The sequence below is a fragment of the Phoca vitulina genome, unplaced genomic scaffold (assembly GCF_004348235.1).
Source record: "Phoca vitulina isolate PV1807 unplaced genomic scaffold, GSC_HSeal_1.0 scaffold16, whole genome shotgun sequence".
Taxonomy (NCBI): Eukaryota; Metazoa; Chordata; class Mammalia; order Carnivora; family Phocidae; genus Phoca; species Phoca vitulina.
The window spans coordinates 29540796-29553830 of record NW_022589719.1 but is presented as its reverse complement, the minus strand read 5'-3'; the positions used below and the strand labels follow the sequence as shown (position 1 = coordinate 29553830).

Sequence of the window (13035 nt, the reverse complement as noted above, 5' to 3'; positions counted from 1 at the left end):
GGCCACAAACCGAAGATCACACATAACAAATGTGTTTGGCTTAGGGCTTCACCATCAAGCAGCTGAAAACAGCACCAATGCTCCCATCTGGGTTTACACCTCAGTGTTACCAAGCTGTATTTACTGTTCTGGCTTTATTTAGATAAAAGAAGGCTTTTTTTTTTTTTCCTTCAATTGAAATCTTGCTTGGAACCACAGGATGTAAAATAGACAACAGCGGGCACCTGGGTGGCTCAGTTGGTTAAGGGTCCCACTCTTGGTTTCTGCTTAGGTAATGATATCGGCCTTGTGAGACTGAGCCCCCCTCCTCCCACCATCTGCACTGAGCAGAGTCCACTTATGACTCCCTCTCTTCCTCCCCACCAGGGTCTCTCAAATCTTTTTTTTTTTTCTTAATTAAAGATTTTATTTATTTATCAGAGAGAGAGCACAAGCAGGGGGAGCAGCAAGCAGAGGGAGAAGCGGGCTCCTTGCCGAGCAAGGAGCCCAATGTGGGGCTCCATCCCAGGACTCGGGGATCATGACCTGAGCTGAAGGCAGGCACTTAACCGAGCCACCCAGGCGTCCCTCAAATAAATTTAAAAAAAAAAAAAAAGACAACAGGGAGTGAATTGGTTGACTTGGATGTGGGGTGTGACCCAAATGCCAGCTTTATTTCATTACTTCAGTGGCATCTACAAGAGATCCCATGACTGGATTCAGAGATTGTGAACTACTACCTTGAAATCCCTTGGAAGGGGAAACCATCCCCTACATTTATTGAAGGGCTGCTCTGTGCCAAGCAATGCACTTTACATTTCCAAGTTAGTCTTGTCACAACAACCTTCAAGATAATTACACCTTTTATGGAACAGGACTGAGGCTCAGAGAGGTTTTGTAATATGCAGGACTTTAATCAAGATCTGTCTGACTGAAAGCACGCTCCTTTCACTCCTAGCAAATTGGCCTCCAACGGTCCAGTATCCTCAGAAAGCATCATGGCACATGCTAAATGCTAGCAGCCCCTCTCCAACCTCACTCAAAGAACAGGAAACCCAAAGCGTCCTCCATGGGCATCTATTGCTACAAGATTTTCCAGGATAGTTTTGATTTCGAGAATGTCGCCTGGTTATCACCAAAAGTACACCCAAACAGACCACATGCCCTGACTTGTGTTTTGAAAATGTGGTCGCTGCTGGGCAGTGGGAGCCACAGTCTTCCGCGTCCCCTGTACGGATCCCGAGAACACTCTAGACATAGGCGTCAGACCGCAGGGCTCACTGGACGGAGGAACGTGATTTATTGGCTCCTTCAGTTCTCACATCCGACGCCCCGGCCCGCGACGTAGGACGTGAAAGCGCAGTCAGTGCAGCGTCTGCGGGTGGAGGGGGGACGTGCTCACCCCGCAGCGGCTCCCAGGGCCTCAGGGCGGCCTGGGCGCGGCATCCCGGGTCCGGACTCCCTACCCGGCCTACGACGGAGAAGCCGCGTCGGACTCCTGCGCGGGAGCGAGGTCCCAGCGCCCACGAGGGAGGTCCGGGCTCACGCTGACCTCCCGCCGCCGCCGACCTTCCAGTTCTTCCTCCAGGCCACGTTCTCCTGCGTGGCCGCTGCCTCCTGCAGAGTGGCCAGCACTAACTCTTTGGTCCTCGCCGCCTCGTCCCTGCGCCGCGGGTCCTGCTCGGGCATCTCCTGCGAGCAGGAAGGGAGGTTCGTAGTCCTGACCCCCCCCGCCCAAGCCAGAGGCTCTCCATCCGCCCACCCCACCTCGCACCCCCAGTTACTCCCACCTTCAGCATCGCCTGCTTCTGCTGCTCTCCCGGGGTCACGAGGACAAAGAGCGCGGAGCCCACGCCAGCCCCCGCGCCCAGGAGGGCACCCACGATCAGCGCTTTGCGCAAGGTCTCCATGGCCGACCGCGCGCCCGGCGGGGCGCCCTCTGGAGCCTCCCGCTGCTTGGGAAGCCGGCCACGACGTCTCGCCGCCCCCCGCGCAGGCTAGAGCGGCGCGTAGAGGAAACCATAGAGAAGGGGCCCGGCTAGAGGGCCTGATCGGCCAAGGCCTCCGAATCTGGAGCGCCTGCGTCTTAAACGACCGGGTTTGGCTGGGAAGGTTGAGCGCGTCCCGAAGTGTTGGCCGCGAGGGCCGAGCCCCGGACCCACTGTCAGGAAATTCCAAGTGGGATTGCTAAGGGGAGCGTGCGTGTCAGAGTGCGTGTCAGCCTGGTTGCTGTGGGTTTTGCAGTTGCCCAGTTCCGAAATCTGCTAGGACTGTGCTCTGTAGTTTCCTACAATGATTTGTGCTTTTTCAGTACAGCACATACTGGACATCCAGATGCTTACACACATCAATCTACTGACCCCCTCCAAATTCCCTCAATTTATGAACAAAAACTCAAAGCCAAGTGTACTGGGTGAGGAACCCAGGTGCCAATAAATAAAATCTTTTAAAAAAAGAAAGTAGGGGCGCCTGGGTGGCTCAGTCGTTAAGCATCTGCCTTTGGCTCAGGTCATGATCCCAGGGTCCTAGGATCGAGCCCCGCATCGGGCTCCCTGCTCGGCGAGAAGCCTGCTTCTCCCTCTCCCACTCCCCCTGCTTGTGTTCCCTCTCTCGCTGTGTCTCTCTCTGTCAAATAAATAAATAAAATCTTAAAAAATAATAATAACAAAAGAAAGTAAATTTGTTGTTTTTCTCATCATGGTATACCCTTGCACCCCCCACCCCCTGCCAATGAAAACTCTGAATTTGGAGTAACATACTGAATTCTAGTTTGGAGAAGAAAGCACCTTTTAGTTGGGTATCTCTGGGCAAGTCATTTAAGTTCTTTGTGCCCAGGGGGGATCTGGATCAGGAAATAGGGCTAATGACAGTATCTATCTCATAATTATAGGATAATTAAATGAGTTTATATATAAAGCATTTAAAACAGTTCCTGGCAAATAGTTAACACCATATGAATATTTGTTAAATAAGACACAAAGAAACATGTCAAATTAGGAGACCCAGTAAGCAAAGGAATCAGGAAATTCTAAGTTTGTTAGCAAAGCTCTTCACTCACAGGGCTTTCATCCAGATGCCCTTGTTGAATCTTATCCCTCCTGCCTTTCCCAGTGTCACCCAGGGAGTGAGGAGACATAAAGCTCCTATTCCACCTCTTGGGATTTTCCCCTCCCCTGGAAGGCCCATAATCTCCTAGCTTGTCATTCTCTTCTCAGAAGTGATTAAGGGGCCAGGCTCCAAAGATTAAAGGAGCAGTCTGTGGAGGGTACTGAGCAGGGGTACTCCACTTTGAGTTCAACCACTCTGTACTCTAAGAATTAGCACCCATGGCCCTTGTGCCAGGGAGCAGTGAGGATGGCCCTTGGCCTAGAGATAGCCCAGGCTCCTCCCAGCACCCGGAAAGTCCTCAGCTGACCAACCCTCTGTGGATGGACGGAGGAGAAATTGTCAGGGTTGAAGGCCACCAGGATGTTCAGGTTAGTACTTCTCCACCCTGTGTCCGGCTGCTGGCTCATCCTCCAACTTGGTCCAAGCACCCTGCTATCCCGATTCAGGTTGTCTCTCAAAAGACCCACCTGCCCTCCATTGTGGTGGAAGCCTCTGAGGTGAGTGAAGACAGCGGGGAGCTTGGTTGGCCGCATGAGGAGCTGCTGCTGCTCACCGATGAGGAAGAGGAGGCCGAGGTGTTCTTCCAGGACCAAAGTGAAGAGCCAGGTGAGGGAGGCAGCTGCTTCAGCGGGGCCATTGTGACCTGGATGTTCTGGGCAGGACTGAGATAGGAACCTCAGCTGTATCCCCCGCGCCAAGCAATACAAGCATACAGTAGGTGCTTAGTAAATGTAGTGGGGAAAAAAGTAGAGGTGGAGAGAAAAGTCAAGGTGTCTGGCAAAGTTGAACTTCAGAGGGAAGTTCAGAGGTCAGATGGGTCTGAGGGTGATGCCTTTTAATTATTCTTAATGTTTTAAAATATTCACATTGTTTGGGGAGCCTGGGTGGCTCAGTCGGTTAAGCGTCTGCCTTCAGCTCATGATCCCAGGATCCTGGGATCGAGTTCTGCATCGGGCTCCTTACTCAGTGGGGAGCCTGCTTCTCCCCTGCCTGCCGCTCCCCCTGCTTGTGCTTGCTCTCTCCCTCTGTGTGTGTGTGTCAAATAAATAAATAAAATCTTTAAAAAAAAAATTCATTGTTGTGGGGGAAAAAAGGTAATAAAATCATCCCAAATCAACTACCCAGAGATAAGTTACATTTTGGATGCCTTTTCTTCCAGACTTTTCCCCATGTCTGATACTGTTCTAGAAGCTTATTTATTAGCATTTACAGTGTGCTAAATGCTTTTATCTCATGATTTTCAGAACCCAGTGAGGGAGATCCTTTCATCCTCATGAGGAAACAGGCTGTGAAATTAGCCTTTTTTTTTTTTTTTTAAGATTTTATTTATTTGTCAGAGAGTGAGAGAAAGAGCACAAGCAGGGGGAGCGGAAGGCAGAGGGAAAAGCAGGCTCTCTGCTGAGCAAGGAGTCCGATGTGCAGCTCGATCCCAGGACCCTGGGATCATGACCTGAGCCCAAGGCCGACACTTAACGGACTGAGCCACCCAGGCGTCTCAAAGTAGCCTTTTTTTTTAAAAAGATTTTTTATTTTATTTAGTTGACAGAGAGAGCACAAGCAAGGGGGATGGCAGAGGGAGAGGGAGAAGCAGACTCCCAGAAGCATCAGGGAGCCCGATGTGGGGCTCAATCCCAGGATCCTGGGATCATGACCTGAGCCAGATGCTTAAGGGACTGAGCCACCCAGGCACCCCTGAAATTAGCCTCTTAATTATAATTGCTGTATTACTTTTTTCAATAAGAAAAAAATACACAAATTTGTTTCATCTTTTAAAAAGTCAGTAATAGATCAGGAATACTTTTCATTCTTAATGGGCTCTTCAACTCCTCTCTCCCCCAGGCTGGACTTGGAGCCCACTGGACCCCAGATCTCCCTTAAGAACCTTTAACCCAGAACTCAGCTGGGGGCAGGAACAGGGAGAACAAGAGGTCTCCTGGATTCCTGAGGATACAGAGTATCAGGAAGCCTCCAACCCCTGTCCTCTCTGGAACCCAGCAGCCAGCTCCCGTGTTTGTAGAAGCTGCTTTGTGGAATATTCACATCTCCTGCCTCCCAGGAGCTTTGAGGGTAAGTATTGTTCTGTCTCCCTCCACATTTCAGTGGTTTGTTATGAGGCCCTTCTATCGGTTCTTTCAGTCTCCTTTTACAGGTGAGGACAAGAGGCTTAGGGGTGAGGCCACTGGCTCACACAAGTCAGTCAATACTGGGATTTGGGTTAAGAACCCCTCTATTAAAAAACTCCTCAAACAGGGGCGCCTGGGTGGCTCAGTCAGTTAAGCACCCAACTCTTGGTTTTGGCTCAGGCCATGATCTCAGGGAAGAGCCCTGATTTGGGCTCCGCACTGGGCATGGAGATTGCTTGGGATTCTCCCTCTGCCTCTGCCCCTCCCCCTGCTCGCTCACTCTCTCTAGAATAAATAAATCTAAAAACAAACAGGGACGCCTGGGTGGCTCAGTCGGTTAAGCGGCTGCCTTCGGCTCAGGTCATGATCCCAGGGTCCTGGGATCGAGTCCCACATCGGGCTCCTTGCTCGGAGGGGAGCCTGCTTCTCCCTCTGCCTGCCTCTCCCCCTGCTTGTGTTCTGTCTCTCTGACAAATAAATAAATAAAATCTTAAAAAAAAAAAAAAATAAAAACAAACAGACAAATCCCTAAACTCCTCAAACAAACAAACAAATAAAAAACCCCACAGAACTCCTGTGTTTTTAGGAGTTCCAGTCCGTTGGGGCTGGGGAATAAGCCACTGCACCTTCTCTACTCAGCACTCCGTCTTGTGCCTGGCATTGCTAAATGCTCCACGTTTCACCTATCATCACATGTAATCCCCTAACTCCGGGTATTATTCCTACCCTGCTGCCAGAGCATGAACTGGGGCACAGAAACATTCAATACTCTGTGCTCCCAGCTAATAAACTTGGAGGCCAGCCCTCAAATCCTTGCTTCCCAGCCATCTTACAAAGTTGAAAAGCTACCCAACAGGAAAATTCGGGTCAGGACTGAAGTCTTTAATGAGAGCCTTGAACCAAGTAAGCAAAGTAGGTGATGCCCCTGAAAGGGCCTAGCTCCTGCACAGTCACAGTCCAGCCTGGGGACCCTTGCTCCAGGCAGGGCAGCCGCACATCAGGGTCCTCATCTGAGAACTGAATCAGGGTCCCCTGGGGGCTTAGGACCCTGAGGCACTCTGACAGAAGCTGGTAAGCCCCGGGCAGACCACCTCGGGAAATAGCATCCCAGGTGCCCTTATCCAGCACTAGCTGGAAGCAGCCTGAGGAAGCCACTGGCTCCAGGTTCTGGGCATCAGCCTGCATGAAGTGGAGTCGGGAAGCAGGATGCCCAGGACAGAGGGGTGTTTGGCCTTGACCACCTTCCAGGAGATTCTTCATGTGGGCAACAGCCACAGGAGAGAAGTCCACCCCCAGCACATCCACGGGATGTGGGCACTTGGTGTAGAGGCCTGTACACAGGCTGGAGGTCCCACAGCCCACGTCCAACACCCTCCATGGGCAGGCAGCCCGTGCCTCCTGCAGCAGCGGAAGTAGCAACCCCTGGGCTTCCTCATACCCAAAGAACCAGTCGAACGTGGGGACGCTGCCCCTACGGGCATCGGCATGGAGCTTATCCCAGAGGCGACGGTCGGCCAGGCAGCTACCAGCCAGGGAGCCTGTGGACACGAGTGGAGTACGTGTGTCACCCAGCGCCCAAGTTCCATCAAAATGCTGCAGAAACGGTGCTATGTACCCTGGAGTTTGAAGAATCACAATTTCAGGGACTAGACTCCCAGGTCACTAAGAACCCTCCCTCCCACTCTGTCCACCTTCCCTACCCGCCAAAGCGCGGCGCGCCCCAGCCGCCAGGGTCGCCACGTGGAGGGTTCGGCGCAGCGCGGCCATCTGGAAATCCCGGCAAGGTCGGCCAGAGAACCTTCCGCGAAATGTCGCCCGCACTCCCGCAGGGGCCTGAGGTCCAAGAGAAAAGCTGCAAATTCCGCTTTGTGGAATAACGCTTACAGCCTCCCTAACAACAACCTCGGAAAAAAGAACGCGGACACACACCTACTAGGGTAGGAACGGCCTTTATTGTTTGCAACGGGCAGTGAAAGAGGAGGGCACACGACAGCTCCGGCTCCAGGGACGGTTCCAAGGACCTGAAATCAAAGGAGAAGGCTAAATTAGCACACCAGAGAGGAGCCTGCAGAGCCTTGGTTCCGTCACGCTTCCTGGAGCCCGTGTCCCGGCGTTTGAGGATAGAACCGGCGGACTAGAAGCCGCGGGCACCGAAGACATGACGCCGAGGGGGCCGGAGCCCTTTCCCTCTGCCTCCGTACATTACGGGGACCGGGACCGCACACCCGACCGCCGCCAAGAAAAGGAGGGTGCGCAGGCCTCGCCCAGAACCCCCACCCTCGCACCCAGCTCCGCAACCGGACCACGTACCTCCCCGAACGCCGTCCCGCGAAAGACACGTAACGACGCCGAGCGCCTTTATAGAGCCCTCAGGACCCGCCCCCGAGCTGCGATTGGCTCGCGGAGGCCGAGGGGCGGGGCCGGCACTGACGCTGCGCAGAGCCAAGACGCGGTGGTGGAGCCAACATGGGCGCTCCCGGCGGAAAGATCAACCGGCCGCGAACGGTGACTGTGTGGGCGCCCCGACTTTGTTTCCCCATGCGTCCTGGAGCCCCCTAATCTCGCCAGAGATGGGAATCTATGGGCTGGAGTCGCCGGGTGCGGGGTCCCGGGTCGCGGCTTCCGTCTGATTAGCATCTTCCTCCCCCTTAGGAGCTGAAGAAGAAGCTGTTCAAGCGACGGCGGGTGTTGAGCCGGGAGAGGCGACTGAAGCACCGGGTGATCGGGGCTGTGATAGACGAAGGGCTGATCACGCGGCACCACCTGAAGAAGCGGGCGTGAGTGCCAGACCCTCTTCGCTTTGCTCCTCCCCACCGAGTCCCCTTTCTCCTTCCTGCCGAGCTCCACCGCAAGTATCCCCTCTGCTTTCCGTGCGCACTGACTTTTGTATAAGCAGCGTTTGTGCCCACACTTCGCTATCCTGTCACAGGACCGGTAGCTCACAACCTCTCTGGGTCTTGGACCCCACTGAGAATGTAAGAACTGTCGACTCACCCACCTCCCCAAGTACCATTGTACGTCCACACAGATTTTTATAAATAAATTTAAAGCACACACAGGACGCCTGGGTGGCTCAGTCGGTTAAGCGTTTGCCTTCACCTCAGGTCATGATCCCAGGGTCCTGGAATCGAGTCCTGTATCCGGCTCCTGGGATCAAGTCCTGCTCCATGCGAGAGAGCATGGGGGGGGGGGGCGGAGGGTCAGAGGGACTCCCCCAGAGACCTTTTCAGTAGCCAGAATCAACCTACCTTGGTTCAGGTTAAACTGGATATCTTTACTCCTACCGACCCTTCAGGTCCAGTGCACGTGCCAACATTACTCTCTCTGGGAAGAAGCGCAGAAAGCTCCTCCAGCAGATCCGGCTGGCCCAGAAAGAGAAAGCAGCCATGGAAGGTGAGGCTGGGGCACAGAGGTGGGGTAAGGGGGCAGCCTGGATTCGTTGGGGTTCTTTAATGCTTCCTCTTTCCTTTTGGTCAGTGGAAGCCCCCACAAGGCCAGTCAGGACTAGTGAACCACGGCCCAAGCGGCAAAAGAAGACAAAAGCCTCCCAGGATGTAGACATGGAGGACCTCGAAGATAACTGAATCTCTCACCCCTTCCACCAGAAGATTCTCAGCTGGAGCCAGAAGGACTCTGGTTGTTTCAGAGGACTTTGGAGAAAGCATTGCCCCTTTTCATTCTCCTCAGACTCCTCTTCCTTGACGGCCTAGTGACCTGCCCCAGAGGGATGTGTTGAGAGGAAGAGGGTGGAGAAAAAAGACTGGAGAATGGGGCTCCCTCGCAGTCAGCTCCACTTTTAATAAAGCCCTAGAGTTCTCACGGAGAGGCGTGTGATTTAATGTGGGACCGGGAATGGGCCACGGGAACTGGGCTATGGGTGTGGAAACAAGACAATTAAGACCCGGGAGCTCACTTGAGCTAAGGCAGTGAGAAGCCAGGCTCTGTGATGATCCTATCTCCCTAGTGGGTGACACTCCCAACTCTCCACTTCTGACAAAAATACAGCTTATTGCAGAGATGGTAGAGGAGATAAGGGTCCTGATATCAGCTCTGCCACTGCCTCTGTGTGACCAGAGGGGGCAAGGCACTTTATGTTATGTTTGTCTCCACTTCCTTTGCTGGATTTTATAAATATATAATTTATTTTTAAAGATTTATTTATTTTAGAGAGAGTTTGTGGGGTGGGGGGGCAGAGGGAGAGGGGAAGCCAACTCCCTGCTGAGTACAGAGCCCTACAGGGGCTCCATCTCACAACCCTGAGATCAACTCTAAGATCATGACCTGAGTGGAAACCAGGAGTTGGGTGCTTAACTGACTGAGCCACCAGGCACCCCTACTGGATTATTTATTTATTTATTTATTTATTTTTAAAGATTTTATTTATTTATTTGACAGAGAGAGACACAGTGAGAGCAGGAACACAAGCAGGGGGAGCGGGAGAGGGAGAAGCAGGCTTCCCGCAGAGCAGGGAGCCCGATGCGGGGCTCGATCCCAGGACCCCGGGATCGTGACCTGAGCCTAAGGCAGACGCTTAACGACTGAGCCACCCAGGCGCCCCTTTAATTTTATTTTAAGTAAGCTCTACGCGGGGCTGGAACTCGTGACCCTGAGATCAAGAGGTGCATGCTCTACAAACCGAGCCAGCCAGGCATCCCAGGATTATACTTTTAATAAACTGAAAACCAAGCATTATTTTTCCCATTTAACATTCAGAACTTCTGTTGGAAGCGAGGGCTGGGATGTTTAAAGTTAAAAGCTGCCTGTGTGGGGGCGCCTGGGTGGCTCAGTCGTTAAGCGTCTGCCTTCAGCTCAGGTCATGATCCCAGGGTCCTGGGATCGAGCCCCACATCGGGCTCCCTGCTCCGCGGGGGGCCTGCTTCTCCCTCTCCCACTCCCCCTACTTGTGTTCCCTCTCTCGCTGTGTCTCTCTCTCAAACAAATAAATAAAATCTTTAAAAAAAAATAAATAAATAAAAGCTGCCTGTGTGGAGGTGTGTTCAACAGAGGAAAAGCATATTCCGTCTGTCTTGTTTAATCAGTGCAGGCTTCCTGGAAGAGGGAGGGTTTGGGCCCGTGTTGCACCTCCCAGCCCAGCTTCATATTTTGAATTTCAAACCTTCAGTAAAGTTAAGAAATTAGTACAATGAACCTTTACATATGCACTGAGATGCACCAGTTTTTATCATTTTCCTACACTTGTTCTATCTCTATGCACTTGCAAATATGTATGTGTCTGTATTTTTGTCTTTGCTGACTCATCTGAAAGTCAATTGCAGATGAGATTTTACCCCTGAGAACATTCTTCTATATAGCCAAAATACTATGCCAAAATACTATTGTCACACCTAACACATTCAACATTGGCTAATACTGAGTTTTTCATATTCTAATTTCCTTAGTTCCAATAATATTCTTTTTTTTTTTAAAGACTTTATTTTTAAGTAATCTCAACACCCAACATGGGACTCAAATTCATAACCCCAAGATCAAGAGTCAGACATTCCACCGACTGAGCCAGCCAGGTGCCCCAGAAAAGACATTTTTAATATTTTGGTATACCCATTCTTCATAATTTTGTTCTACCCCCGTATCTAAGGCAGAAGGAGCTTGCTGTGTTCAAAGAAGTTTCTGTATCTGGCATTATGCTAAGTCTTTTAAAGTGATCTTTGTTAACAAACATGTGTGAGATAGGAGACATCATACCCATTTTACAGATGAGGAAATGGGCTTCAAACAGTTGGGTCACTGTCTCAGGATTACATCGCTGATAAATAGCAGAATGAATCTAGATCTGCCCAACACCAAAACAAGGCACTTTTAGATTATGAAATCCTTAAGAGCAAAGACCACACAACAGTCTCAGTGCTAGAGAACTTATCTGGTTCAAAAGTCCTTTTACAGATCAAAAGTTGAGGCTCTGAGATGGGAAGTGTTGGGTCCAAGTTTGAGGCAGTGTTAGGAGCAGAAATTGTCTCATATTACTGTTCTAGAACAGATTTTGCTAGTAAGTAGTATATACACTTTGTAAGTGATTGAACTTCTAAAATGTAAGAACAAAAAAAGAGCCATAATTAGTCATTTAGCTTTTAAAACACAATCACTTCAAAAGTGTTATTGGAAAATCGACCTCCGTGCTTCAGAGCCAAAATATAGCAGGAAGACAAGAGTTGGGGATAAAGAGGAACAATAGCTTTATTTATTTTTATTTATTTATTTATTTTAAAGATTTTATTCATTTATTTGACAGAGAGAGACACAGCGAGAGAGGGAACACAAGCGGGGGAGTGGGAGAGGGAGAAGCAGGCTCTCCCCTGAGCGGGGAGCCCAATGCGGGGCTCGATCCCAGGACCCTGGGATCATGACCTGAGCCGAAGGCAGATGCTTAATGACTGAGCCACCCAGGCGCCCCAAACAATAGCTTTATTGCTTTGCTGGGCAAAGGAGCCTGCAGCAAGCTATGGCCCTCAAAAACTGTAAGCCTACCGGGAGGAAGGGGCTCAGAGGAAGGTGCTGGGGGGTTTTATAGGTAAATACAGGATCTAGCTGGTTTCTACAGGAATTGTGTAGGTGCTGCCAGCCTCCTTAGTCCTTTTCAGGGTGGTACCAGGTTCCTGAAACAAAAGGCTAAAAAAGGAGGAGAGGAGGTTTGCGGGAGAGGGAAAAGTTTACTTTAAAATTGAGCTTCGCGGAAGCATTAGTGCAGTCATTTTGACTTTTGTTCAATTCTATGTCTTTAAGTGGTTTCAAAAGTATCTTCAGGAACTGCCATCTGGTATTATTCTAACTCACACTTCCACTGAGAGCAGTAAGCCTTCTGGCCTCAGAACCAATTTTCCTTTTCATTCATTTAACCAACTACTAAGAACCTACTACAATGTGCTAGGCAAACACTGTTGTAGGGGATGAGGATATAGCCTTCAACAAAATAGGGAAAGTTCCTGTTGTCAAAGAGCTTCTTTTCTGGAGTTTATTCAACAAATAAGGAGCGCCTGGGAGACTCAGATGGTCAAGTGTACGCCTTCGGCTCAGGTCATGATCCCAGGGGCCTGGGATTGAGCCCCGCATTGGGCTCCCTGCTCAGTGCAGAGCCTGCTTCTCCCTCTCCCTCTGCCATTCCCTCCGCTTGTGCTATCTGGCTCTATCCCTCTCTGTCAAATAAATAAATAAAATCTTTAAAATACCATCAACTTGGGGTGCCTGGGTGGCTCAGTCGTTAAGCGTCTGCCTTCGGCTCAGGTCATGATCCCAGGGTCCTGGGATCGAGCCCCGCATCGGGCTCCCTGCTCCGCGGGAAGCCTGCTTCTCCCTCTCCCACTCTGCCTGCTTGTGTTCCCTCTCTTGCTGTGTCTCTCTCTGTCAAATAAATAAATAAAAAATCTTTAAAAAAAAAAAAAAGAAAAAGTGAGAGATTATATATTTAAAAAAATAAAATAAAATACTATCAACTTAAAAAAAACCCACAAATATAATAAAAGTAGTGAATGCTTATATAGTGCTTACTTAACCATTGCAGGCACGAAGCGCTATACAGTGAATAATGTGGGGAACAAAGGCTAAAGAAATATGGAAAAAAATTAAACCTCCTTACAACTTGTAGCCCATTGACAAGTACTTGAGACAGGCAGAGTGACCTTCCTCCAAGAACTGAACTGCTTCAATGTTAATACTTTGCTAGAGGCAAAAGGCAACCTTTCTTTGACATTGGCAACCTTTGACATTAGCAACCTTTGTTTGACCGTCGCAGTCCTGGATCCTCTAAGTCTCCTTTAACATATGAAACTCCGTTTGGAAACGTCCTTCATCTCTTACCCTCCCCCCCAAGATA

The 13035-nt window shown here is 50.4% G+C and overlaps 4 protein-coding genes and 1 non-coding gene across 8 annotated transcripts; 2 read left to right on the top strand and 3 right to left on the bottom strand.

Moving 5' to 3' along the window:
- Nucleotides 1–868: 868 nt before the first annotated feature.
- Nucleotides 869–2013, bottom strand: LOC116638819 (ubiquinol-cytochrome-c reductase complex assembly factor 3). The gene is made up of 2 exons (XM_032414945.1): nt 1770–2013; nt 869–1671 (listed from the first exon to the last, which is right to left on the bottom strand). Exons 1-2 carry the CDS (start codon nt 1887–1889, stop codon nt 1522–1524), a joined length of 270 nt encoding a protein of 89 aa, XP_032270836.1. The 5' UTR covers nt 1890–2013; the 3' UTR covers nt 869–1521.
- A 1230-nt stretch (nt 2014–3243) lies between these two features.
- On the top strand, nt 3244–3905 carry LBHD1 (LBH domain containing 1). The gene is made up of 2 exons (XM_032414943.1): nt 3244–3455; nt 3534–3905. The coding sequence occupies exons 1-2, from the start codon at nt 3306–3308 to the stop codon at nt 3756–3758; spliced, it is 375 nt and encodes a 124-aa protein (XP_032270834.1). The 5' UTR covers nt 3244–3305; the 3' UTR covers nt 3759–3905.
- Nucleotides 3906–5752: 1847 nt separating this feature from the next.
- CSKMT (citrate synthase lysine methyltransferase) lies at nt 5753–7602 on the bottom strand. 4 transcript variants are annotated; one of them, XM_032414939.1, is made up of 4 exons: nt 7521–7602; nt 7140–7231; nt 6911–7043; nt 5753–6826 (listed from the first exon to the last, which is right to left on the bottom strand). In XM_032414939.1, the coding sequence occupies exons 3-4, from the start codon at nt 6975–6977 to the stop codon at nt 6093–6095; spliced, it is 801 nt and encodes a 266-aa protein (XP_032270830.1). In that variant the 5' UTR covers nt 6978–7043; nt 7140–7231; nt 7521–7602; the 3' UTR covers nt 5753–6092. The 4 variants fall into 4 exon arrangements, with proteins under 4 accessions (XP_032270830.1, XP_032270833.1, XP_032270831.1 ...); XM_032414942.1 differs by having other exon boundaries at nt 5753–6748; XM_032414940.1 differs by having other exon boundaries at nt 6911–7231.
- On the bottom strand, nt 7311–7459 carry LOC116638983. The gene has a single exon (XR_004300750.1). It is a non-coding gene; the product is annotated as a small nucleolar RNA SNORA57 (small nucleolar RNA).
- A 9-nt stretch (nt 7603–7611) lies between the features above and the next one.
- CUNH11orf98 (chromosome unknown C11orf98 homolog) lies at nt 7612–9033 on the top strand. Its single transcript, XM_032414944.1, has 4 exons — nt 7612–7715; nt 7863–7987; nt 8506–8603; nt 8688–9033. Exons 1-4 carry the CDS (start codon nt 7677–7679, stop codon nt 8792–8794), a joined length of 369 nt encoding a protein of 122 aa, XP_032270835.1. The 5' UTR covers nt 7612–7676; the 3' UTR covers nt 8795–9033.
- Nucleotides 9034–13035: the final 4002 nt, after the last annotated feature.